The sequence below is a fragment of the Microtus oregoni genome, unplaced genomic scaffold (assembly GCF_018167655.1).
Source record: "Microtus oregoni isolate MIOR12 unplaced genomic scaffold, Mior012 000037F_ref0000500, whole genome shotgun sequence".
Lineage (NCBI taxonomy): Eukaryota > Metazoa > Chordata > Mammalia > Rodentia > Cricetidae > Microtus > Microtus oregoni.
Window position 1 is genome coordinate 15,010,290 of NW_024543096.1, and position 23,602 is coordinate 15,033,891.

General features: G+C 41.8%; 1 protein-coding gene across 1 annotated transcript in view; it reads right to left on the reverse strand.

Moving 5' to 3' along the window:
- Positions 1–23,602, reverse strand: part of LOC121433222 (lymphocyte antigen 75) — a 122,996-nt gene that overhangs the window by 33,422 nt on the left and 65,972 nt on the right. Inside the window, exons 29-34 of the mRNA XM_041631570.1 lie at positions 22,947–23,141; positions 21,584–21,810; positions 19,349–19,517; positions 16,374–16,523; positions 10,586–10,708; positions 8,921–9,088 (exon numbers count right to left, since the gene is read on the reverse strand). Coding sequence (XP_041487504.1) covers positions 8,921–9,088; positions 10,586–10,708; positions 16,374–16,523; positions 19,349–19,517; positions 21,584–21,810; positions 22,947–23,141 — 1,032 coding nt within the window. The remainder of the gene's footprint in view (positions 1–8,920; positions 9,089–10,585; positions 10,709–16,373; positions 16,524–19,348; positions 19,518–21,583; positions 21,811–22,946; positions 23,142–23,602) is intronic.

The window sequence follows — 23,602 nt, forward strand, 5'->3', positions numbered from 1 at the left end:
ATTCATGGGTAAGCCTCACGTCACTGGTGTACAAAATTAAGACAAACTCAATACAAAGAAAACAAGCAACCTAAGTGAAAACCAGGCAAAGTTGAGAGAAAACTTCTTTCTCAGGGAAATGGGCAGACAGAAAACAAGCTGATGAAAAGAATGCATTAAATGGCCTGCCAATTAAAGCAAAAACTAAATACTACCATATACCTATTGAATGACTCAAATCCCAAAGAACGATGACACACGGGTGGGAAGATGTGGAGCAGCAGCCCATTGCTGGTGGGAATGCATACAGAATGCAATTCACCAAAGGACCTACAGGGGGCATCACGAAGCTCTAGAGACAGCGTGGGCGGGTCTTCACTCCCAGCACTCCAGGCTCAGCCTCTTTGCCCAGAGTCAAGACTTTGCGTCTCATTTATTTTCAGTCTTAGTAAGTAGTTAATAAAGGGTTCATGCACTAAATTCACACTGAAAGCAAATCCTTCTAAAACTATTCTGTGTTTAAATATGGAGACATCTTGAGTTTGGCTCTTTTGCCCACTAACTATCCAACAGTTCTATGGACTCGTGCAACTGAGAAAGTTCTCTTTACTACCACCCTGGGCTCCAAAGCGTTTTGATGAATGCGGATTAGTTTCTATTCAGCTAATTTTTCAAAGACATCTTAGATATGGACTAGAATTGACGATCCAATGAATTGGTTTAATTTAAGCTGTGACCTTATTCAGCAGGGGTTTTGCCTTATCATTTGAACTAAAGAAAGGCATGTTCTTCCCTCAGGCAACTCTGGTACACACTGCCTCTCTTTTCTTGCTCAGACATGAAACTGATTACTTATTGCCTTTGTGGGAGGATGCCGAATCCACGGAAACCATCTTCCTGCATCTTCCGCTCTAATCCTACCTCCCACCTTAACGTTTTTCTCTCCAACTTATCTCCTCTCTGGTCTCATTCCGTTTATCTTCTCCTCCCTTCCACTTCTCCCTTTTATTCCCATCAGTCTCCACCCCATTCTTCTGCTGCATCACCCAGCTCTCAGCCTGGAGCTTCTTTGGTCTTCAATCTCCCTAACCCCCGCCAGGTATATTGCAACAACTAAGGACTGCAAGAGCAAGTCCTCCCAACATTTGTCATTTCCAGTGCGTCTGAGTTCTAGATCCTTCTTCTGCAATCATTTTCTTTTTACCTTGTTCACTGTCTTCTCCCATCCCTCTTATTGCATACACAAATTTTTATTGCTATCTTCAAGCTTGGTTTCGTCTGCTTCCTCCTAAAAATGTAGTGCTTTCTGCTGAACAAGAAATCGGAGGCCGTCAACTCTCAGCTAGAGACAAACATCTTTAAATGCTTATCTGCAGCACTTCCCTTGTAGCCTCAGAGAGGAAGACGTGGTTCCTCATCACAGGCCAGCCCAGTTCCTCTTTCTGTGATTTGAGAACCGCCCCTCTTGCGTCCTCTTCTCCAAAATTGTCTTCCATTGATGACTCCCCCTGTCTCCTCTGCATCACCCACTGCTTTATGAAACTGAGTTTTTCCTTCCTCCTGTCTTCTAAACACGTGGACCTGCCATGATGATGCATGTTTGTACTTTGAACACTCAGGAACCAGGGGGATAAGGAGTTTGAGATCAACCTGGGGCACATAGTGATAGTCTTTCCAAAGGAACTGAGGGCTAGGCTTCTAGGTCAGTAGCAACACATCTGTGTAGCATGCACAGCTAAGTCCCTGTATTCTGTCCTTATCATTACAGAAACAAACCTTTATTTTTCATCTCTTTTGGGGGGAAAATAGGGAGGAAAGGAGGGAGGGAGGGAAGGAGGGAGGGAGGGAGGAAGCCCTTAAACCTACCATGGACCAGTCTTCTCCTTCTATGGCTATCTCCACCAGATTTTGTAAACAACTTCCTCAGAATAGATCCTCTCAGAATACTTCCATACTTTCATCATATTTCTCCATTTCTCCCATTTCCCAATTCTTTATTTTCTGCTCACTCCCTCTGGACTCTGGCTCCACTCTGATGCGGGCTTTCCACCAGCTAGGATGGACAAGGGTTTCCCAATGGCCACACTCTCCTATTGCTAACAGTTCTCTCTGCTGCTTCCTAAGTACCAACTTGATGCTATCTTCTATTAAAAGACTTCTTGGCCAGTAATGATTATCAATCTGCATTAGGTCCAGGGGGATATTGACAAAGATCTGAAATATGATAGTTGGTGTCCAGCAATTGCCCTTCTTGTGAGAAGTCCAGGCAAAACTGAGAAAATTGCTGGACTGGGGAAGATGAGAAAGGCTTTACAGGTGACTTCCGGGTTTCTAGTTTAGAGACAAAAATTATGCCTTCTCCATATTAATTAATATTAATGTAATAACGGCTTGTGAATGGGTTAGTTTCTCAAATCCTGCTTGTGATTAACTTAGTTGGGGGAAAGAGAAATGTATGAACACTCAGTTCTCTGAGGTGTAGATACATTCTAATTAAACACTCAGGGAATTAGAGCTGAGTGCACCGATCATTGGTTTTATGTTGAGGTCAGGCTGGTCCCCTCTAAGTCACTCTACACTGTGTAAAGCAGTGTTTTCTCAGATGTATTCTGACCTCAGAGGCTCTATTTCACAAGCAGTTGTGGACTATTTTGAGGATGAGGATGACTGTGCACTGGGTGGACATGTGATCAGCATCATCTGCCTGGCTTCTGGGCTTTGGTTTCTTAGGCCTTTTTGAAACATCTTGTCTCTTGGATCCTTTGTAACCACTCTGTAACATCCATCCATCCACCCATCCATTCATCCTTCCATACATACATACATATAGATAGATAAATAACACTATGTAATGTGTGATAGATGATCTACAAGTTAGTAGATGTCAGGGGCTGGAGAGATGGCTCAGAGGCTATGTGCTACTCTTCCAGAGGACCCGAGGTTGGCTCCCAGCACCTGTTGGGAAGCTCACCGTGTCTGTAGTGCCCAAACCAGAGAATCCAAGACCCCATCCTAGCCTCAGCAGCCACCTGCATATGCCAACACATATACACATAATAAAAACAAAATGCATCTTTAAAAAATTGAGATTGTAATGGATGAACGCATGTCTGCCTCCGTCAGAACTATGAAGGAAGCAGACATGTCACTGAAAGTGCTTGTAGATCATCTATCACACATTACATAGTGTTATTTATCTATCTATATGTATGTATGTATGGAAGGATGGAGGGATGAATGGATGGATGGATGTGATCTAATCGTCAATGAAGTTTGGCATTGTGCACTGTCACAACCATGTTTGTCTATGTTTCTGACACAGAGTTTTCATGAAGGCTTAATTTGAAAAGGTGTTCTTTTGAGAACTAATTCAAATTTCTCTTCCTAAGTGAGATACAGTTTCTTCATTAATTAATACCAATGGGGTTTCTGCTTCTGCAGGTGGGTTTTAGCATTAAGAGAAGCCTGAGATGAAGGAATAGGGATCTCAACATCCTCCACAAGAATCTCAGCAAAGAGTCAGGCATGGAGCTTACTAAGAATATAGCCAAAACAAACAAACAAACAAACAAACAAAAAACAAAACAAAAAAACCAAAATCTTTTTTTCTTTAGCTTGGCATGGTGGCTTGGGAAGCAGAGGCAGGCAGATCTAAGTTAGAGGCCAGCTTGATGTTCAAACAGTTCCAGGACAGCCAGGGCTACACAGAGAAACCCTGTCTCAAAAATAAAACAATACAGCAGCCCTTTACTAGGGAAACTTTGCAGATGTCTGAGGACAGGGATGGGAGGAAGGGAGTGAATGCTGGTAACGCTTCTGTATTTGTTTCTTATGCTTATTTATTGGGGCCACTGACTTGCCTTTTTAGGTGTCTGGCTTAAAGAGACAAAATTGACCAGACCTGCTGTAGTAACAGAATTAGTTAGCCAGAAAACGCTGGGATGGGTTGCCTTAAGTTTTTGAGATATCTGGGAATGGGAAATGGGAAAAGGAACCACTAAGGGGCAGTTCTAGACTTTTTGAGAAGAGTTTTCAGTATATCATCCAATAGATCATCGTTGGAACTGTGCATTTGAACTTGGAGAGAACAAGTATGAAGGCTCCTCTAAGAGGAGCACAAACAATGAGAAATTAATATAACGCAGAGGGAGCCCTGCTGAGAGATGATGACAGACACATGAGGGCTTGAGAGAAGGCTCTGTGGGAGTACTTAGTGTGCAAGCCTCAATACCAGAGTTCGAATCCCCAGCTGCCATGTAAGGAGATGTACATGCTGGAGTTCTGAGACTCCAACATTTCTGGTCAGAGACCAGTGGATCCTTGGAGCTTTCTGACAAAATGGCAAGCTTTCAGTTTACCAGGTAAGCAAACAGACAGACAGCAATAGAGGAAAAACCCTTGATGCCCTCTGGTCTCTGTACAAGTGCACATGGAAGCATGCACCTATACACTCATGTGCTACACACACACACACACACACACACACACACACACACACACACGAGAAGCACTGAGCCAAGGAGAATAAAATCATTTAGAGATATAGGGATTTATTCTCTAAATAGTGCTTGAAAATCTTCAGTACCTCAACTTGTAATAGCGGGACACATTCTCATCGTCCTAGACATGGTATACAATCAATTCAGAGATGCGTTGCATGCAAGGATCAACTCCAACACTTTTAAAAGGCAAGACAACTTTACTATGGCATCAGCCTTGGCAAGGCCTGTAGTCACATTGCATTGGTTTAATTCTTTGAAGAGACTCTTAATGATCCTTTAAAAGGCGCCTCAATAAAAATATTTAGGACACTTATAGACCATATTAAAACAGTCTTAGAAAATTATTTACAACTTTATGATAGTATAAACATCTCAAACAAAATAAATCTGGATCTTGTACAAAAATATTCTAAAGTATAAATATGAATTAAACACTGAATAAAACAGTCACCCTATTTAGTGGACACGGCTTGTAAGAATATATTCTGGGCCGGGCGGTGGTGGCGCATACCTTTAATCCCAGCACTCGGGAGGCAGAGGCAGGCGGATCTCTGTGAGTTTGAGGCTAGCCTGGTCTACAAGAGCTAGTTCCAGGACAGGAACCAAAAGCTACAGAGAAACCCTGTCTCGAAAAAAAAAAAATATAAAAATACAGCCACAAAAGAATGTTCCCCTAGTCATTTGGGTTTTTAAATATTTCCATATTAATCACAAAGTTTCAAGTTGCACATCATAGAAGCTGTCATTTTACAAATACAAAGTTAGCAAACACCACCTTTCAAAGACTGCTTGTATATTTTGCTTGGTAAAAAGGCAACAAAATAACACATTCATCAAAAGTTGATGTGCTGTGTGAAATATATAAACTGTAAATGTTTAAATCTCATCTGTAGTTGGGTGCTTGTACAAAAGAAAATCATCAAACACATGCTGATACAGCATGCCTGGTCAATTTAACAGTAACACCCCACATTAAACTGTTTCCTCAAAAAAAAACCCCACTGAATATGAATAATTATATATAAACAGAAAATGTTACAACTAATTAATATTGGTATAAATATCTTTGAAATAACATAAGACACAAGACACATCTTCCAAGAGGTTCCATTTTCTGTGCAAAAAGCATATCTTACTAAGTATTTTTCCCCAGTGCTACTTTGAAACATCGTTGATCTTATTTGTAGTCGTTTGTGCCTGAAGTACTAAGTTTGTATTTGGCGCGATGCTCATGTAAACTAAAAAGGTCTATGTGGAGCTTTGTAATATTGACAGTTTTAGTTTTCTGTGAAACTGTTAAAACGCTATTAAGACACGCACATATCTATTTAGCAACGACATTCTTACAGAGGAAATTCACATTAGTTACATGTATCCCCCTGTAAACAATCTGAACGTCCATTTGGCTCCAAGTCCTCTCCGCTCTGGTAACTGGAGGAATTAGCATGGCGGTTAGCGGGTTACATAACCGTGGCGCCTCAGCCGAGCAACTCGCCAACTAAAAGTGGCCCTAAGACTTCTACTTTGCAACAGAGTAAACACTGATTGCCGGACAATGTTGAGTGGCCCATCTTTCTTCTGGAACATTGGTGCCAGTGAACAAACTCGTGGAAGAAGTTAGTCGTGGAATGAAGGGAGCATCACCTCGTCTTCATTGGCTCCATGTTCATAGCGAACAGTGGACAAGCCTGTCCAGCGGAAATGGGTTCTTTGCACAAGGAACCAAATGAGTCCACTGATGAGCGCTAAGGCGCTGAGCACGGCAAACAGGATGGCTATGCCTCTGTAATCCGGGCCTGGAATCCAATGTGACATTGTAAGAGAAATGTGACAGTTGCCATTGTTTCTTTTTTTTTTTTTTTAATGATTTATTTAACTTTATTATGTTCGTTGGTGTGAAGGTGTCAGATCTCGTGGAACTGCATTTTCAGACAGTTGTGAGCTGCCATGTGGGTGCTGGGAATTGAACCCGGGTCCTCTGAAAGAGCAGTCAGTGCTCTTAACCACTGAGCCATCTCTCCAGGCCAGTTGCCATTGTTTCTGATTCTATTCAGTAAACTGTGTGTAAGATACTAAATCCTGTACAGATTAAATATTGTTTCATAGCTGTGACAGAATTCCAAACCCACCATTAAACACCAAACTGCTTGCTTGTTTTCTTTTTCTTTCTTTCTTTCTTCCTTCCTTCCTTCCTTTCTTTTCCTTCCTTCCTTCCTTCCTTCCTCCCTCCCTCCCTCTCTCTTTCCCTCACTCTCTCTTTTCCTTCCTTTCTTTTTAAACTATAAATGATTTTCTTTACATCAAAATTCTTTTCATTGCTGCAAGATTTTTCTCCCAAAGAAATTAAAGACTTGCCATTATTTCCTTTTACTCAACACCCTCCTTAGGAGAACAGCTTAACGTGTATTATTGCACTTTCTACCCTCCCTTCCCTTATGGGGTGGATGTCAGGGCTTTGCACATGCTAAGGCAAGCTCCCTACCAAACTACATCCTTACCACTTGCTCAGGATTTCAAATGTCATCCTTAAGCTGCCAATCCATCTCCCTCATGTATTCAGCTGCAGACTGGATGTTCCCATATAGATTTCCATATCCCAAACTCAAAATGGTCAAGACCAGAACTGTCATTTTTATCATACCAGTGCTGTCCCCTCTCCCCACAAAAGCTCTAGTAGCTTCCTGAAATGCAAACTGCAAAGAGCCAGGGACCCCAGACCATTGCTTGCAGCCCTACTAAGAAGGCTCTGTCTGCCTAGCATCCCGCTCTTCCTTGAGCTTCAGCGCTCCTTCTGCTATTGGATTCGCTCCGCCTGGTTCCTCTCTGCTGTGCCTGTCTCCTGAACTTGCTGGTTTCACCTTCCTGAGCTCGCCCTCAGCGCCTCCACTAGAGACCCCTTCCTAGAAAGTATGTAACAACCACCCACCTAGTTTTCAGCACACAGAGTTTCTAACTATTTGTTATTTCTCTCTCTTTGTATTTCTTGAAAAACAAAAACCCAAACTCTTGTCTTGTTTGTCTCCAATCCATCTCCTCATGGAATTGGACGGTCTGTGATGACATGTAGCTGGTCTGCCTTGTTCAGGTGCATGTCAGCATGCAAAACATGTACAGGAGGGCGGCGCACGTCAATGCATGTATAAACATATACCATGTACTGCAACTGGAGTTCTACCTTTAATATTTAAAGCACCCACATGGAAAGCCTATGCCAGTGGTTTTAGAATATTAATGTAAGGTTTAGAGCCTTTTCTCCATAAATGAAGCTCAATAATATTTTTATGGTTCTTTTATATATCAATTAATGACAAACTAAACTTCAGGTCTCAGTTTTATACAGCTACCATGAGCACTTTAAGTAGTTAGATCTAGTTTTAGATGGTCTTAAAATTCTTTTTGGCCAGGTGTAATGGCACACGCCTTTAATCCCCGCCCTTGGCAGGCAGAAGCAGGTGAGTTTGACGGCAGCCTGGCCTCCACAGTGAGATTCCAGGACAGACAAGGCTACATAGTGAGAACCTGTCTTGGAAAAAAAAAATTCCAAAACAACAAAATAAAATAAAATAAAATTTATTATTAAAGTTTTATGCAACTAGAGAAAGACGCAAACTAACTATGGTCGTTTGAATGAGAAATATTTCCAAAAGTCTCATGAATTGGGATGCCTGGTCCCAGTTTGTCCCCCTGTTTGGGGAAGTTATGAATCTTTAGTAGGTGGTGCCTAGCTGGAGGAAGTATGCCTAGCTGGAGGAAGTACGCCTAGCTGGAGGAAGAAATATGCCTAGCTGGAGGAAGTACGCCACAGCGGGAAGGCTTGAGGGTTTACAGCCCTGCCCCATTCCTGCTTGCTCTTTGCCTCCTGTGTGAGGATGGCGATGGAATCAGCCAAACTTCCTGCTCCCCCTGCCACGCCTGCCTGTTACCATGCCTTTCCCAGCATCTGGGGTTCTATCCTCCTGCTCAAGGCAAAAGAAAGCCTTTCTTCCAGAAGCTGCTTCTGTAAGCAGCAACAGGAAACCAGCAGTGACTAAAACACTAGGCACAAAAGCAGACCTTCAAGCTTTTACACAGGGAAAATAGAGAATAAAATACATTGTGAGGACATACTCAGAGGAATTTCCTCCCCAATTCTAGGGCAGTTTCCATTTTTAGTTAGGAGAGACTTATATAGAATTTAGGTTAATAGCTTTATTTTGGAATTCTAGATGTATTATATATTTATATAAAATCTCTGTGATTTAATGATATTTGAGATATGCTTTATAAATACTTAAAATTATGTGGAAAAAACCCAAGCACATAGATGGGCTGTTTATTTATTTATTTACTCATTGGCAGCACTAAGTGAGGGCTCTCCCACTGAGCTACAAGAACATCCCTGTATTTATTCCTTAGCCTGTTCTGCTCAACATTCCCTTAAGGACAGGTTGCATACTTACTCAGAGGAACTTTGCAGACAACTCTTGCATAACCACGGGAGCATTCGACTTTTTTCCAGGTTTCATTTGAAGCTATTAAAATGCTACATTTTCCATCATCGTTGTTGCTTTTATTTTCCCATTTGACAAATGTCATATCTAATCCATCTAGCCAGTTCCAAGACTGATCTAAAGAAGGATAATAAATGTAATTATATTTATGACTACTAATTGCAAAGCTTTAAAAAAAAGCATGAGGTTGAAATAACTCGTTTTCTTAGCATGGTGTAATTAAATTAATTAATTAATTACTTTTAAATGTATGAGTGGTCTACATGTATGTCTGCACGCCAGAAAAGGACGTTAGAGCTTATTATAGATGGTTGTAATCCACCAAGTGGTTGCTAGGAACTGAACTTAGGACCTCTGGAAGAATAGCCGGTGCTGAGCCATCTCTCCAGCCCGATGGTGTTTTATACGATGCTATTGTTTAAAACTAAAGCTCACAGGCTGTAGAGATGGCTCATTCAGTAGAGTGTTTGCCAGGAGAGCACAGGGACAGGAGCCTGAGCCCTTAGACACCACATAAAGAAACCAGACACCGCGGCACACGCCTATAAACCCAGTGGTGAGGTACAGACAGGACCCCTGGGCTTTGTTCGCCAGTCATTCTAGTTGAATCCGTGAGCACTAGGCTCAGTGAAAAATTCTATCTCAAATAATAAGACGGGGGAGCAACTGAGAAAGATATCTGATGTTGACCTCTAACCTACACACAATAAATAAGGTGGAGAGAAATTCAGGAAGCTACCTGACAGTGACCTCTAGCCGCCACACAAATGTATACCCATTTATACATACAAATATATATATATATATATATGCAAATGAACAAGGATACACCCAGTGAAATTCATTAAAAATTAGCAAAGGCCTTTAAGCCTTAGTAGTCAGTGAGGCCACTAACAGAAGGTCTTCCTTTCTAAAATAATGCACTTTTATTCTTTTAAATTATGTGTAGGTGTGTGTTTCTATACATTCGAGTGCAGCGTCTGTGGATGCAGCTCCCCCAGGCGCTGGAGTCACAGACAGTTGTGAGTCAACTGATGTGGGTACTGGAGAAAATCCTAGGGACCTCTGGAAAGCAGCAAGTGCTCTTAGCCCCCAAGCCGTTTATTTCTCTTAGACACCCAAACATGTGTTTAGATAAAGGTACAGAATGCTTGCTTGCGATAAATACATTTAGGGACCACGAGGGCTCGGGATCATCCCACCCCATTATTGTTTTTCAGCGTATGATAAGTGTGTAAACACCATTAATAATTCATTTAGACAGCTAATATTGAATCCATTCATTTTTTTGAAAATGGCTTGATACTTTAGAGCTGACATTTATTTTAATTATTTAATAATCAATTTTGCATAAAGTTTGAAACAGATTACTAAATTTATACACTTAATTCATTTTTTATCAATTCCAGCTTCATCTTTCAAACCCTCTATCTGTTCTTTACTGAAAAATTCTCCCACAAACTCCTGTTAGATTTAACTGAGCTTATTGGGAAAAATAGACTCGTAAGACTTAATTTTGAACTATGATGAAACTGTTTGGAGTGTTGGAAAACAGGCATGGGCACACACACACACACACACACACACACACACACACACACACACGTCACTTACCGAGTGAATGCTGAGATAGTCCAAGCCAAACCCTCATGGTTATATTATAATTCTCCCTCATCAACCTGCTCACGAATTTATTCTCATTTTCATCTGCTATCGTGACAACAGTCGCAGAATGATCTGTTGAAGGGAAACAAATTGTTTCTAATTAACTCCATGTGAACCATGTAAAGCAAGGGTTTTATCCTGAACTAGCCCATTTGGAAAAAAAAAAAAAGAGTATTTATTGTGAACAAGACCACTGAGAAATTCAAGCTTCATTCAGAGACTCTCTTTAAACTTTTGGCATTGACGTCAAAAATTAAAGGTACTTCCACAAATAATAGTTCCAAAGAAATCAGAAATATTTTTTAAATTAAAAATCTGCATAAAAAATTTCATAATTTTGAAAGCATGTATCTGACAATATTTTTGGTTCTGGAAGTGCCAAATCAGCGAGGCCCTTGTGTTTGAGCAGCTGGCTTTAATAACTGGAGCTTGTGACTGTACGAGTATATGCTACCTGTGTATTTCTAAGTCTTGCCTCAAAAAAGTATTTTTGTGTTGCTTCGATTTAAACTGGCTTATGCTCAAAAAAGAATTCGAAGAAGCCTGGCTTGTGACCTGAGGGAGCACCCACCCTCCTTCCACCGTATCGTCCACAGAAATGTGGTTGGTCACAACCCTCATAAAGATGACATGGGGGTGGAGAAGTGAATATTCTTTAAGCTTAGTATGTTTCTAAACACATACAGAAAATAGTGTTAAAAGTTACGTCAAATAGAATAGAAATAAATAATAAGTAGGCTAGGAAATTCATCCTAAAAGGGAAGAAAGCCTTCGCCCCTGCATTGACCGTGTTTAATACCATGCAGTCAGGAGATAATACCTAAGATATTATCACCTTTTACAGAGCAGGAAGCTGAGAGTCAAGAAGATGCAGTAATTTCTTTGGGCTTTCAGAGTCAGCCAGCTTGAGATGTTAAAAAGGTGATCGAAACCTTTGAAGGAAGAATGTTTCTGAGTTGACCGTTTTCAGGGTTCTGGACTACATGTGCACACTTTGTCATTCCTATGATACCCCCAAGCATCCCAGACTCCCAGGTTTCCATTCTCACTGGTTAGAAGAGAAGAGAAGAGAAACCATTCTGTAACTTCCATGGTGTCAGTGAGTCTACTTGACCAAAGGTCGGGAAATGAACTCAGCTTGTCTGCCTCTAAAGCTTAAACATTATACCTGCCCACACGCTACATGTACAGCCAATGCTCTCATTTTCCCCGTGGAGTAATAGGCACAGACACATATGTAAATGCATAGATCTATCTTATAATAGTTCCCATCATGTTTAGACATGTGGAGCTTACCAAAGTTCCCACACAATGTTCCTGTTATGTAGTTAAGCAGTGACTAAAATGTTTCCTAACCAGCCAACTGCCTCCACAATAGTTAGCAAAATAAATGAGCTATATGCCATCTGCTTGGGTACACAGTGCCCCCGAGGATGAAATGAACTCGTTCTGATTTTTGAAATACCATATGATGGAGGAAGGTCATTGGCTAATAAAGGCACTGCCCTGGCCCATTTTATTGGTTAGAGGATAGGTGGGAGGAGTAAACAGAACAAAATGCTGGGAGGAAGAGGAAGTGAGGTCAGAGACTCACAGCTCTCCTCTTGGGAACAGACGCCTGAGAGAGACGCCATGCCCCGCTCCCGGGATGAAGCTCTGACCCAGGATGGACTAGGCTAGAATCTTCCCGGTAAGACCGGTTCTCACAGATTATTAGAGATGGGTTGATCGGGATGTGAGAATTAGCCTGTAAGTGCTAGAGCTAAAGGGCCAAGCAGTGCTTAAAAGAATACAGTGTCTGTGTAATTATTTTGGGGCATAAGCTAGCCAGGTGGCTGGGGTGCCAGGGACGCAGCCCCCCGCCGCTCTTATTACTTCAGTTGGCGCCCAGACGTGTGGACAACTAAACCCACTTAAAAAACCTGAGAAGGCTTAAAAATAAGGGAAAGAGAGTTTAACACAGATTTTTGCTGTTTGTTGGTGGCATGCTGTAGAGAGATTCCCTGATTCGGCAACAGTAGCAGAAAAAACGCTGTGTCATTTTAAAGCGCGACTTCCTGGGGCTGTGTCGCCATTGAGATCTCTGTCTGGCTCCTGAGGGAGACAGAGCTTTTGACTAGAGCATAAATGGAGTAAAGTGCTACGATTAGTTTGATGGCAACTAGACTCGCTGTGTTCTCGGGTCTGCTCTGCTTGCCAGAGGCAAGCAAGCACCTCATCTAAGAGAGGCTTCCTGACTCAGCTTTAGCTGCAAAGCCTGCAGCTCATTAAGAGGTCCTGCCACGAAATACTTAAACGGTGTTGACGAAAAGCTGAACGCATGCTTTTCGGTTTTCAGCCGTAGCAGGAAAAAAGCTGCGCCGTTTAAAAATGCCGGCTTTCTGGGCCATCCTGCCAGGGCAAACTCTGACTGTTTGAGGCAGGAGGGCCGGCTACCGAGAGAGGACTTGAGTGTTGTCTGTTGTAGCTCACTTGCTGGCAGGGACCTTGAAATGTCATACAGTTGTTGCAGTAAACATGGCTACAGCCTGTATATCCGCCATGAGGCTGGAAAGCTAAGGAATGGAATGGATCTAGCTGGCAAAGCCACGTCTTTAATCTTACTGATATTGCATGGTAAATTAAAGACTCATGTGGTCAGAAAAAGAGAAATATACAGTAAAGAGAGATTCAAAGACAAAGAAAATTTTTAAATGGTTTACAGTGTGTTAAAAATATATGCAGACTAAAAGTTGAAGTTCTTAAAGTAAAAAACAAAAAAGGAAGAGAGTTGTTGTGTGTGGTAGCACACGCCTTTAATCCCAGTGCCTAGAAGGCAGAGACAAACAGATCTCTGTGAGTTCAAGGTGTAGTAGTGTACACCTTTAATCCCGAATGCCTGGGAGGCAGAGACAGGCGGATCTCTGAGAGTTCAAAGACAGCCTGGTCTACAGAGTTACTTCAGGTCAAAGATACAGAGAAACTGTCTCAAAAAGCAAAAAGTTAAAAGTAAAAATAAACAAAATAGAGGTTAAAATAAAACGAACAAAGATGGAAAATACACAGAGAATTTTGATACTGTATGCTATTATGCTCTCTTTGAATTGTTTGAATGCTGAGGAAAGAGCAAAAGCTACTAAAAGATATTTATTTATAAATGCTGCTGAACTAATCCAACATAGATATTTTGATGCCTTGAATTTGAAATTTGGATCTAAGGACATGATACTTTGGAAAGGAGTTTCTTATTTTGTTTTCACAGAGGATGAGACGCTGTTCATTTCTTCTATTCCGATTTGGTATGATGGACCACGCCCTCCTGAAGGGTTGGTGTGAACACCTTCAGAAAATTGCTTTGCTCAACTGCCAACTGAGATGAAACTAGCACACAGGTTATACCATGAAAGACCTAATTAACGACGCCCCCATTCAGCAGGAAGCAGTTTGGAGAGAAAAAACTGCGCCCATATTCCCAAATATGGTTTATAAACGTCCTTTTACATTTAAAGGGGGATATGATAGAGATATGAATAATTTACATTGATATGGATTTTGTTTTAGTGATTTAAATTTAAGGTCAATTTTGTTATATGTATATGTATTTCTGATCTTTATTAAGGTATTGTGATTGTGTAGTTCATTTAAATATGTACTGTATAATTAAGAAATATAGGTTGTTAATGGATAATCATCGATAATAGTAAAGCTTGTAGTCATGTTAGTTAGATTTTCTAGATATATAGAGATATATTTTAGATAGACATTCTTCATGTCTTTCAAAGATTACAGAATAGGACATTTAATGTTTTAATAACTTAGGACTTTTCATGACAATGAGACACTCTGCTCCTGGCAGCACCAATCTACTTCAAGAGGAAGATGGGCATCGAAGAGGATCCTTATGGAGTTTGATAGCCATTTGGGCAAGAAACTGCTCTTGCCTGGACTATTGCATAAACTGGACGCAGAGAACCCGCAGAGAGAGGACTACTGAACTTGCCTTAGGTGAGATGATCTTTCGGGGTTCCTGATTCATGAAAGAGTCTGCAAGACATTCTGCAGGACACAACAAATAGTGACTGAACTGACTTTGAATTTTCCTGCATTATGGAAATGTCTGCTGGATACCATGGGCCTGAAGGCTGAAGATGGATGCCCCAACGGTACAGAGGAACTTTGGGTGACTGTCCAGGCAGCGAGATGTCTCTGTCATTTCTAGAGTTTGAAAGTTGCTTTTTTCTTGTTTGCTTAGGTAGTAGTGTATCTTTCTGGAGTCTTTGATGGAGTTAAGAATAGTTAGTTATAGTTTTCCTTAGTTATGATAAAGATTATTGTAACTTTTTCTTGATAACTGTTTTGTTATATGTAATTTTGCTATGTTAAAGCCTTTTTTTTGTTTAAACCGAAAAAGGGGAAATGATGGAGGAAGGTCATTGGCTAATAAAGGCACTGCCCTGGCCCATTTTATTGGTTAGAGGATAGGTGGGAGGAGTAAACAGAACAAAATGCTGGGAGGAAGAGGAAGTGAGGTCAGAGACTCACAGCTCTCCTCTTGGGAACAGACGCCTGAGAGAGACGCCATGCCCCGCTCCCGGGATGAAGCTCTGACCCAGGATGGACTAGGCTAGAATCTTCCCGGTAAGACCGGTTCTCACAGATTATTAGAGATGGGTTGATCGGGATGTGAGAATTAGCCTGTAAGTGCTAGAGCTAAAGGGCCAAGCAGTGCTTAAAAGAATACAGTGTCTGTGTAATTATTTTGGGGCATAAGCTAGCCAGGTGGCTGGGGTGCCAGGGACGCAGCCCCCCGCCGCTCTTATTACTTCAACCATAGGTGGCTTTCTTAGAAGTCATCTTACATTCTGATTGGAGGCAGTGCCTGGGTCCCTCATGGGAGGCAGTCAATCGATGCTTCAAAGAACGAGGGTCTCTTTGCTCTCTTTCTTGGAGGCCTCATCCACATACTTCTGGTAATAAGCCACCAGGACTTTGGAGATGGACTGCTGGATGGCATAAATTTGGGCCACATGACCCTTCACACGGACCCAAATATCCACATCAACTCCTTGCCCCGAAGCAGAACGGGGTCCAGGAACCTGTACTGCAGCGTGTGTGGCTCGATCATCTCCAGGGGATGTCTGGTCACCTAGATGAGCCCCTTTCCCCTTCTGCAGTGTGCCCCGGCTGTGCTGCTTGTGTCTGAAGGCCTGCATAAACTGCAGTTGGCCCTGTGGAGCCGAGCAGCAAGTATGAGCTCCTCACCGCACCCTGCCACCGGAAAAGGAAAGCTCAGGGCTGCCCTGGCTGATTTTCAGGGTCTGCCTTTATTTATTTTTAAACCTTTCCCTATGTGTATGGGAACCACCTGGTCCAGGCTGGCCTAGAACTATGTTGCTGTGGATGACCTTTAATTTCTGATTCTCAGGCCTCATAGGTATGGGTATTATAAGCATGCGCCACCAGTACATGTGGTCCTGGGGCTCAAGCCCAGGCGTTAGTGTGGATATGCTAAATGAGCCATATCCTTACTCTACAGCAATCATTATTAATGGATGATTGCAATATTCCATTGCACTCATATGCATTAAATACTTAACTATTTCCCTGCTACTGGACAATATGGCGATAATGCTACTATAAAACAAAAATGCTTTTAAAACACTGTCTAAAATAAAGTAATTTCCCCCTTTATTTCCTTGAGAAAGAAATTCTGAAGAGCTAAATTATTCAAAAGAAACCAAGTGAATTTTTAACTTACCGAGTTCCTGACACAATTGTTTGGCCTCTGAGAAGCTGTACAATGCCTGCTCCGCCGAGTAACAGTGGTCCCCGTACTGGACCCACTGGGAACCATTCCTTTTGGCCACTGGACATTTTGATGAGTCTGCACGTCGGGACAGTTCTTTAGCTGTGAAAAAATGTTAGATACAGCTGTCATAACACACAGAGGAAGGTCAGTATTTCCCTCAAATCTCATTCAATGTTTGGATAAGCGTCCTGGAACTCAGTACATACAATCCATACATACAATCCATACACCAGCGAAAGCCACCATCTGGATTCTACAGATACTTTCTGGCTAGCTGTTTGGAATGCCATTTCCAACCCTCCTTGGTAGATGAGGTAAACACTTCTCCGTGAGGATGGAGTTTAACTTAGTACAAGCGGACAGATAAACTGGGAAAGGAAGAAAACAGGCTTTGGCAGGCCTGTCTGAACCAATAATTAAATTTTGTTCCCTTGGCTTTCCTTTTATTGTGAAAATGGAAACCAACATTTAAAGGTTGACTTTAAAAATTGCAGACACAGGTAAAAAAAAAATTGGCAATTTGTCAATCTCTTTCAAAGTAAAGATGTTATCTTTTCAAGCTCTTAAAAGTTCTTCTGGTTTCTCCTTACCCTGTTTTGTTGGTGTCTTAGCTGTGCTGAGTAATGCTAGAAGCCCATGGAGGAAGGTTGGGTCCCTTGGAACTCGTGATTAATTCCCTTTCAAGAGCACAGAGCTGGAAAGAGGCTAAACACGGCTCATCTGAGTCAAATTTCTGGCCTTGTCCCAGGTGGTGAGCTCAGTCCTGACTTCAGCTTCACCGTGCATTCTGTACCCCCTTAAACTCTCCCTGTGGGTTCTGCAGGTCACAGGGGTGGGTGTGTGGGGGAGAACTTTTCTTATTTGTGGCTTTTGTGATTCCAGAAAAAGAAAATGGCTTCTGCCATTTCCTTTATCAAGAACCTTGGGTTGACTCGTCCCTTCTGCTTCTGTCTTCTGACAGGAGGCAGGACCAATCCTTTCCAATTTCAGTTGTTGGTCTTAACCGTCCTATTTGAGCACTTCTGACCCACAACCATACTCCCCAGCCAGTCAGTTCAACGGCTGGAGGAGCGGGTGAGTTTCCGAACTGCGGCTGACTGAATGAACACGACTGTTAAAATCCTCATAAATTCCTCACTGGTGGAAGGACAGAGCTGTGACGAGCAAATTCGTGCCTTTACCACTTTGTGGAAGTAGCTGATGGGCCAAAGGGGTATTGCCCTGTGATTGTGGGCACAGCTGTGTGGTGTTCTGCATCTAAAAGTAGATGTTCACCCATCAGCACCACAGGGCATATGGCCTCTTAACATCTAGAACTATCTGCAGCTGGGCTGCCTTGTGTTGCCGATATTCCTTTCCTTCCTGATCTTTATGAAGTTGTGTTTCCAATGCTTGGTTGTTTTTTTTTAAGGGCTTGCATCGTGATAAGTTCGTTGTTGTCTTTTTTCTTGTTGTTTGACACTGAGAATCTAATACAGGGTCTCTCAAGTGCTAGGCAAGCCCTTAAACCCTGATCTACATTCCAGCCCTGCTGGGTTCCTGGTCAGGGAAAGAACATTATCTAATGGATTTTGAAACGTTATCTCATATAGCTCAGGTTGGTTCAAGATGAGTTTGAACTTCTCATCCAGCTTCCAAGGAGTTGAATTATAAGCCACGCATCAGCAGGTCCAGCTTATGAGAGCTGGGACAGGACCTGTGCTCTCTGTATGCTAGGTAAATGGTCTACGGAGTTAGATCCTGTGTACAGCCTCTGGCCCCATTTTTCATCCTACCAGGAAAACATACATAACATATACCATCGCCTTAACTTTGTTCGTTTTCTGTTTTATTTTGAAACAGGGTTTTGTTTCTCTAGCTTGAGGCTACCCTAGAGCACACTATGTAGCCCTGACAGGCTCTGAGCTCACTTTTTTTCCTCCTGAGTGCTAGGTTGCATGTGTGCACCAGCACACACACCATCATCTTCCTCATGGTTCAGTGTGCACTTCAGTGGTATAAGCCTACTCACGGCACAGCAATCACTACTACCCACCTGCAGAACATTTTCATCTTGCCAAACTGACACTCTGTACCCAGTACCTGTCTAGACCTTACCCTCTTTAGATCCCGAGAGACCAGCCTTAGATGTCCTGCTAAGGTGCTTCATATAAGGAAAATTATATAGAATTTTCCTTTTTATCACCAGCTTATTTTGCTTAGCATATTGTCTTTAAGATCTGGCCATATGTTAGCATTTCCTTCCTTTTTAAGGTTAAGTGTGCTCCTGTGTATATTTTACATATGCACATCTATACACATTTTTACACACATACATTCTACTTAGCCACTCATGTATTGGAAGATGCCTGGGTCCTCTCTGCCTTTGGCTGTTATGAATCATGCTGCTTTAAAGATGGCTGTACAAATATCAGTTTGAGTATCTGTTCTTAGTTCTTTTTAGTCTAACCCTGGATATGGACTTGCTGGGTCATACAATAATATTTTGTTTGCATTTTGAACGGCCATTCCCCACCCTGTGACGTCTCTTTTCTTGGATTTTTTTTTCTGTCTCTGTGTGCTTTATACATATATCCCAACAGTTTTCCTTAATATTTCCTTTCCTCCTATGTTTGAGAAGCTGGCTTTTGATGATGATATTAAGGGAACACCACAGCCCTTGAGATCCATTTCTATGTGAAGCAAGAATCTTCAGATTCTAAAGGAAAATGTAGCAATAGAATGATGAATCTCCTGGGAACAAATTCCCTGACAGAACCACCAATTATACATCCATTCACAAAATATCAGAAAGTGTTTTTTTTTTAATAGAATTTGCGGGCAAGCCTTATTTAAAACCTATAAAAAATGTTCATTAAGTAATGATGTGCGTACATTCATATCAAATTTTAGTAAATACATAGTTGCTCACAATCAAGTCTTACATTTTGTAGGCTTGTAACAAATAGCACCATCCTTAACAGACAGGCACTTTTCATGTTTCCAAATTCCTTTCGGATTTAGGATGAGACAGTTTCCAGGAGACCCTTGGGTTTTCCATGGGATGTAGTCAAAGGCACTGCCATCGGCCCATTCGAAGCTTGATTCGCTTCCCTGTTTAAGAACAGTATGGAGACCCTGAGCTCAGGTGTGTGACTTCAGAAAGAATAGAAGAAGAATGCATGCATGGTAAGACACAAGTAATAATTATTTTCTTATAAATATTGTAAGTTTAGGCCTAGCTATAATGCCAGAGATTTGCTTTTCATCCAGGAATTTAGAGCATTTGCTCTGACAGAATGTAAGCAGCACTTTAAATTTAGAAACAGAGTCATTATATTCTGTCTCTGGATTTACTCAAAGACTGGATTTAGGAAAACACATGCAAATGGCTCCCATTTACCTCTTTACCATAACTCAAGATTTAGACTCCGACCACTGTGTTGCTCTGAAATATTTTTCGTGCTATTCTTTTCATTGTTAGTGGTGCTGGGAAGTGAACCTAGAGAGCTCACACATGCTAGGCAAGTACTTCACCACTGAGCTGTATTCTGGTCTCGAATGCTGTTTTTTGAGCATCATAGCTTTGTGGTTTGTGTCTGGCAACATTGCAGAGGCCATGATACAGCAGAGGCTAGAAAAGGCAGTTCTCCCCAAGGAGCTAGACATGAGGAGGCTATTTTCAGCTTTTGCTTGAATCCATAATCTTTTTTTAATCCATAATCTTACTGCACCTTTTCTCCCTTCTTCCTTTCTTTCATTTTTTCTCCATTCTTCTCAAAATATTATTTAATGAGGCCTACAACTCTCAATGGATGGCTATTTTTATATGCCAGACATTATTAGAGGCACATGCGTAGAGATATAGGATTCAAATGATGGTACCAAAGATGTGATATCAATATACTAATCTTCTTTAGTTAATCTTTTTTTTTTTGAGAATTTCACAATTAAGTGCTGTATTGACATTATTTCCACCCCTGCCCATACAATCTCCAATGCCTCCTGTGTCCTCCCTCTCAAACCCAAGAGGTCTGGACCATATTAAGAATTGTGGTTGCTGGCTATATGTATTTTTGTGTTAAAATATGAAAGGAAATATTACTAGCTGATTTTACGATGAGGAGATAGGATTGCAAATGGTAGATAATGCATGCACTACTGTGACAGATGTGCCATCAGTACTGAAAGGCTTTTCTCATTCTACGTCATTTACTTCATAGGAATTTTCCGACTGGTCCTTCCTAAACAAGCTCCAGGGACCAAGGATGGAGCTCAGATGTGGAACACAGGGGCTTGATCACTACACCCACAACAGAAAGAACTCCAAACCAAAAGACTACAAGAATTTGTTGAGTTATTAACCCACAGAACCCTTGGGTTGGCCTGGACGGTGGAGGCCCAAAAATATTTCCAAGTTGACTTATCTCTCTCTAATTCCTTCAGGGTTGTTGTGCTTCAAGGTTATTGAGACGAAGGTCTCGCCTAGTCAGACACCCGAGAGTTCTGCTCTCTCAAGGTTATTGTCAACAGGTGTGGCTAATAGCCAAACCTTGTACTCCAGGAATAGGGAAGGAGACGTGTTCCTATCTGAAACAAGAGTCTAAAGATCCATCTGAGGGTCCAATTCCATTAAGGAGATAACTTTGGTTTCCACCCAGGGAGTGGTTTGCCTATAGAATGTTTTGGTCTAGGGTGTGAGTATGACTTGTTGGAGCAGCAGGATGTTTAACTATGGTTGTAGCCCACAACTTTCAATTGGTCTGTTTATTTCCTTGTATAATGTTAATGTAGTTTTTTGTCTTACTCCTGCCTTTTGGGGTTAGGGATATTTAAAGCAATTGAAAATTAAATGCAGGCAAATTTCAGTACTCTCTAGAATTCCCTCCTGATACTATCCTATACGTTTCTCTGTTTTATTATTTTCATTCACATCTTCATATTCTTTACTATATTTCAAAATCCCCATGCCTCTACCCTGGCAAGAGGTCTTTGGTCGAGGCTGGTCCCCGACACTGGATATTTGCACTTTACAATTTTATTTATTCCACGTTGTAAAAGGTAAGAAACAACCAGGGGTTACACAGATATCATATTTTGGGTTAATATCTTATGCTAAAAATCTCCGATTTTCAAAGTCACAGCTTTTTAGAAATTTCTGGAAACAGAGTGAGACTTACATCATGACTCGAGAGCCCAACCCAGAGAGGGAATCCATCACGGTTCACGATGTCTTCCAGGAAGAGCTGCTCGTTTAGGTTGTGAACACTTGCTAAATGCCCCCCACTTTGAGAGCACATGTTCAACGCTTGGTACCATGTCACCTTTTTCTGAATAACATTATAGACGCCATCCTCATACGTGATGAACTCTGGCAGGGTACTATTGTGCTCTTGCTTGTAGTCGACTGTAACACCGAAAACAAAAGGGCCGCTAAGTTTAAATAGTTTCAAATGCATTACTTTGGACAAAATAACAGGTCAAATATAAACTTTGTTTTTCCTATTTCCACAGCACATATAAGGCTCTTAAATCACACACACACACACACACACACACACACACACACACACACGCACACACACACCCAGCTGTTGTGACATGATGGCAAAATGATTACCCAAGTGAGATTGATGACTGTAAGGGACTCGGGGAGTCTGAAAGATGGACAAAAATTCAGGTCTGCAGTGTAGGGGACATAGGGCCCCACATCTGGTAAGCACTCGGCTTACCAGAGCAGGCTGTTACTACTCAATCTTCAAGCTGATAATAATTTACACACAAATTTACATTTCAAAATAGGCTTATGTAAGTAATAGACAAGACTGAAAGACATGCGTTTTGCCTGGAATGTCAAATTCTATGCCAACATTCCTTTTTATAAAAGTTCAGTCCCTCTTTCAAGACTCAGTCAACTGCCACCTCCTAATTCTGATTGAGCTTTCCGTTTACCAAATAATCTAAGGCTTTCTACAAGGATAAAAGAGTTAGTGCTGTCTCAGCAGCAAGGGTTCCCTTCTAGAGATGGAGACCAGGACTCCAAGGGCCAGGGCTTTGCTGTCCTCCGCCAGTTTCTGTGGTTCCGCATGTGGGCTATCACGGGAGCTAGCTCTCCAGACAGGCACGAGTCTCACTAGTGGAACTAATGCCTTTACACCCTGTTTCCCTGGGGTGAGACCACACTTCTCTTGCTTACTGTTGTGGTTTGAATATGAAATGTCCCAGGCTGATGACACTGGGGACATTGCGGAGCCTTCAGGAGGCAAAGCCTCTCTGGAAGAAGTGGTTCACTGGGGTGGGCCTTGAGACTTTTCTGCCCTGCTCTACTTCCTGCATCCTCTTGGTTTCACGAGTGTGTGGCAGTGTGACCAGCTGGCCTCTTGTTCCGGCTATTATGCCCTCCCTGCCTGCTGCCATGACTTGCCCACCACAACAGACCATATCCCCCCTGAGAACCACAAGCCCAAACAAACCCCTTCTCCCGTAAGTTGCCTTGTCAGGCTGTTCTACCATTAGAAATAGAGAAGCCACTATGACTCTTACCCATTTCAATTTTACAAGCAAAAATACTGTGTTGGTAAAAATGAAGCGTTTCCTCAATAACATTGAAGGACTGAATATCCCAGAAGCCATCAGTACTCAAACCGGCCAAAAATTGGTGGTTTTTCACAGCTGGTCTTCCCGATCTCCAGTGTGCATATGACAATGCGGTCTTATCAAACCACATCAAAGAGTTGTCTAAGAAAGAAACACATGTTTCTAGACTGAGAGTTAAATCAAGATTTCAGTTTCAAGGTTAGTATTTCAGACTACTGGTTTATTTCCTCCATTCCTTACCTTCTAAAAGACTGTCAGGTTAATGGTACCTTTTTAAAAAAAATGTCTTCTAATTGTAACAGGAAATCATGCTTGTTTTTTAACTTGAAAATGTAAATTATAGCCGGGCAATGGTGGCGCACGCCTTTAATCCCAGCACTCGGGAGGCAGAGGCAGGCGGATCTCTGTGAGTTCGAGACCAGCCTGGTCTACAGAGCTAGTTCCAGGACAGGCTCCAAAGCCACAGAGACACCCTGTCTCGAAAAACAAACAAAAAAAAACCACAAACAAACAAAAAAAAAAGAAAATGTAAATTATAAATATGAAAAAAATTAACTGGAATGCTATTCCTTCTTTTTCTTGGGGGGGGGGTGGTGTGTTTC